Source organism: Morone saxatilis, unplaced genomic scaffold (genome assembly GCF_004916995.1).
Source record: "Morone saxatilis isolate NCDOM2014 unplaced genomic scaffold, NCSU_SB_2.0 Contig3, whole genome shotgun sequence".
In the NCBI taxonomy this organism is placed as follows: Eukaryota; Metazoa; Chordata; class Actinopteri; family Moronidae; genus Morone; species Morone saxatilis.
In genome coordinates, this window is record NW_023339873.1 from 4624242 (window position 1) to 4624573 (window position 332).

Sequence of the window (332 nt, forward strand, 5' to 3'; positions counted from 1 at the left end):
GGGGGGGTTCTGATCATTACTGTTTGATGCACAGACTTACACCAGTGGTGTCTAGAGGCTCTCCTCTGGATCCTGCAGCTCTTGATTCTGCGTGCAGCAGCTTTGTGCAGATACACAGCGTTCTTCATTATCGCTGGAAGCTTCGCCTCGATCTCTGCCGCACAGATACACTCCTCAAAGAACTCTGGTTACAACACACATCGTAAACGCATCATATAATATTCAAAGGATGCTAAAACGTGTCAATTATTCTTATTGTTTTAATACATTTAAGGTTTGTGAAATAAAAACTGTGGACAGTATTTTCTGAAATTTTACAAACCAAACAATCA

At 41.0% G+C, this 332-nt stretch overlaps 1 protein-coding gene across 1 annotated transcript in view; it reads right to left on the reverse strand.

Moving 5' to 3' along the window:
• The window catches only part of plekhd1 (pleckstrin homology domain containing, family D (with coiled-coil domains) member 1), a 14691-nt gene that overhangs the window by 3059 nt on the left and 11300 nt on the right, over window positions 1-332 (reverse strand). Inside the window, exon 12 of the mRNA XM_035674592.1 lies at window positions 41-184. Within this exon, the coding sequence (XP_035530485.1) occupies window positions 41-184 (144 nt within the window). The remainder of the gene's footprint in view (window positions 1-40; window positions 185-332) is intronic.